At 41.2% G+C, this 3,167-nt stretch overlaps 1 protein-coding gene across 1 annotated transcript in view; it reads left to right on the top strand.

The window, feature by feature from the left end:
* Window positions 1–2,944, top strand: part of LARP4B (La ribonucleoprotein domain family member 4B) — a 74,505-nt gene extending 71,561 nt beyond the window's left edge. The window contains exons 18-19 of the mRNA XM_018554187.1: window positions 2,121–2,229; window positions 2,318–2,944. Coding sequence (XP_018409689.1) covers window positions 2,121–2,229; window positions 2,318–2,605 — 397 coding nt within the window. The 3' untranslated portion in view covers window positions 2,606–2,944. The remainder of the gene's footprint in view (window positions 1–2,120; window positions 2,230–2,317) is intronic.
* Window positions 2,945–3,167: the final 223 nt, after the last annotated feature.

Genomic DNA, 3,167 nt, shown 5'->3' with positions numbered 1-3,167 from the left:
GGGGGCGCGCGCTACCCCACACTGCAAGGGTTAAGAATAATTTCCCCCAGATTTCTTTACTTGTAACACATGAGAAAAGTGTAGCAGGAACACTGGCTGAGTGTTTTCTGGTACTTGGGTATGAAAACATAACTACTTTGTGACGGAACTCAAGTTAAATTGTGTATGATGGAACAAAAACCTGGTTTCCTAAATGCTTTTGTTATGACAAGTGACTGAGATTTTATTTGGGTACTTATAGCCCTGCCAGCTGATAAACTACAATACTACATGCCCCCACCCTAAAGGCAAACCTAAGTAGTAATGAACTTAGGCAACAGCCTGAAAGATCCAGCCAAAAGATGACACACAAATGACACATTTTAAGCACGCCTACTTTATATGTATACATCATAAGAGACTTGGCATACATTATAGTTTGCTCGGTAATCTTTAACCCCTTCATGACTGAGGCCCTTTTTTTCAATTTTTGCACCCATGTTATATTCCACATTTTAGGCCTGAAAATGATGTAAAACCCCCCAACATTATATATTTTCTGAATGCCAAGACCCTATAGAATAAAATGGTGGTAGTTGAAAATTTTTATGTTGCGCAATATTAGCGCAACTGCCCCGATGCTGGCGACTTACACTGTACGTCGTCAGTCACGAGGGGTTAATGTTCTTAAATGGCCTGCACATCTGACTTTTTTTTTTTCTTCTATGGTCCATTGAGGAACACCGCTCTGAAGAAATGTGAGATGTAAGGTTATGCAGCTGCCTTCATGAGACATTGACGCTAGGCAAAAAAATGTAAAGCCTGCCACATTAAGATCATAACCCCTCCCACCTGCCGCACTCAGTTATCTCCCTTTGTCTAGAACATTTCTTGGTTTCCATCAACATCACGGATGCATATTCCTATCTTTCTGAGTCATCAAGGTTTTCTTTGCTTTGTCATAGACTAACTCTATTATCGATGTGTGGCCTTGACTCCAAGGGTTTTCATCAAGGTCCTTGCCACGATTCTGGGTCTTCACCAAAATGGGCATTGCAGTTTTTAGATACTTAGACGATTATTTCATGAATGGTCTTTGACTTTGGAAACCATTATGTCCACAGCACTGAGAACCTTACAAGAATTCTGAATAATTTTAAACCTCTAGAAATCGTCACTTATTCCATGGCACCGCCTGGAGTACTTGGGTCTTCCTTTTTGATGCATCCCTGGCCAAGCTTTTTCTTCAGGGCAATTCAACCAAGTTGGAGAGTTACATTTGTTTGCTTCATTCTCATCAACTACCCTTTATGTAATCATACATGTGAGTTCTGGGTGTAATGGTATCCACCTTCAAGCAGTTCTATTAGATGAGTTGTCTGCTTTGACTTGTAGAGAACCCTGTTTGGCTCTTCATAGGCCCAAGGCGGTTTTAAGGCCGCAGGTTTCCTTTTTTTCCCCAAGGTGGTTTCCGCCTTCCTTTTAAATGAAGACATTGTTTTACTTTCGCTTTGTCCAACTCCTGTTCACCCTAAGAAAATTTATCTTCATTGCTTGTATGTTGCGTTTCTGAAAGTCTTTCTTGTAGATTCTGCTACATAGTCTTCTGATGACATTTAAAAAAAAAAGTTTTATTGAGTTGATATTTCTTCCGCCTTTAAAGCTAGTTTTGACAGAAAAGTTCTTCAGGCGGCTGTTTTTGAGTATTTGTCTGACAGTTCATTTTTTTTGTTAAGCTGCTTCTAGTTATGGTGCCAGCCCCTCTGTTTGGACTGCTTTTGGACGGCCCTTCAACTCCGAATTCTTTAGAGCTAATGGACGATGAAGAAAAGAGGATTTTGTTCTTACCGTAAAATCCTTTTCTTGGTGTCCAATGAGGGTCACAGCATCCTCCCTTCATTTCCTTTTTGTACTGCTTGCTACAACTGGCAGGTATGAAGGGTTAGGATCTTAAAGTGGCAGGATTAAAATTTTTGGCCTGAGGTCTATTTCTCCTGAAGGCAGCAGCATAACCCTACGTCTCACAATTCTTCAAAGTTGCTTCCTTCAATGGGCTCCAAGAAATGGATTTTATGGTAAGAACATGTTTTTTATTTTTTAACATTCGTTATGGCTAAAATACATCTCTATTTTAAATGCAGTGACTCCAAGATAGCGGATATACAGCAGCGAGAGTCTCCAACTATTGAAAGGATTTCCACTACCCTTAGCACTGCTAGTAAATCTGTTCAAGTCAACGGAGCTGCTACAGTAAGTATTCATGCTGCATCATTAATCTGACGCCACAGCATAAATCTGAGTATGATTGATGCTAAGTGTACGGCTTTTGTTTTAATAGGAGCTGAGAAAACCTAGCTACGCCGAAATCTGCCAGAGAACAAGCAAGGATGGCCCAGCCTTGCAGCCTTCTAAAGAACAGAAGAATGTGGCTGTTTGTGTAAAAGCTGAAGGGAAGGTGACAGACCCTTCCATAGAGAAAACCAGAGACACTCCTCCGGCAAAGTCTAGCACAGGACGACCCAAAGACCAGAGGAGACTGTCAGGTCGCAGGTCGCCGCCTCCTCCTCTGGCTATTGGAAAACGTGGGAATAAAGAACCCGGAAGTCCCGTTAAGTCCCCCCAGTAAAAACACTGGGAAGAGTAAGAACTAAATATCACACCTTAGTGATCATACCCCACCTGCGTTATCACCGAATGAGTCGCTGGATAAGAGTGGGTCGTTATGGACATCTGTAACCGCTTCTGGCTTTTTTCAGGTTCTCATTTAAAAAAAAAAAAAATGCCAATATAATACCTTGTGGCATTCAGATGCATAGTCAAAGTTGTGTTTTTACTCTTTACGCCAAGTGGGTGTCATATCAAAAGACACGACCTACAGGACTCCCTACCCACAAGCGCCAATGCTAAAGGGTCCCGTAATTTGGTCGCAGTAGGTAACATTAATGCAAGCAAGTTATTTACTAAAGAGACAAAAAATGCATGAACAAGAGCACCACAAAACTGTTAATTTAGAATTTGGTTGAGGAGTGTTGAAAAACCTCTATATACAAATGGACTTCTGGAATCCCCACAACAGTGAAATACTCTTGCAGTTATCTAACTGGGGCTGTGTGTATATATATTTATATATAATACACAGCCTGCGCAAGTCAGTCATGCCTTGGCCTTATTCAGGGTCAATAGGCCAT

Source organism: Nanorana parkeri, unplaced genomic scaffold (assembly GCF_000935625.1).
Source record: "Nanorana parkeri isolate BGI_ZX_2015 unplaced genomic scaffold, ASM93562v1 scaffold145, whole genome shotgun sequence".
Classification (NCBI taxonomy): domain Eukaryota; kingdom Metazoa; phylum Chordata; class Amphibia; order Anura; family Dicroglossidae; genus Nanorana; species Nanorana parkeri.
Note: the sequence above shows the minus strand (reverse complement) of the source record. Positions and strands in the feature narration are given on the sequence as shown.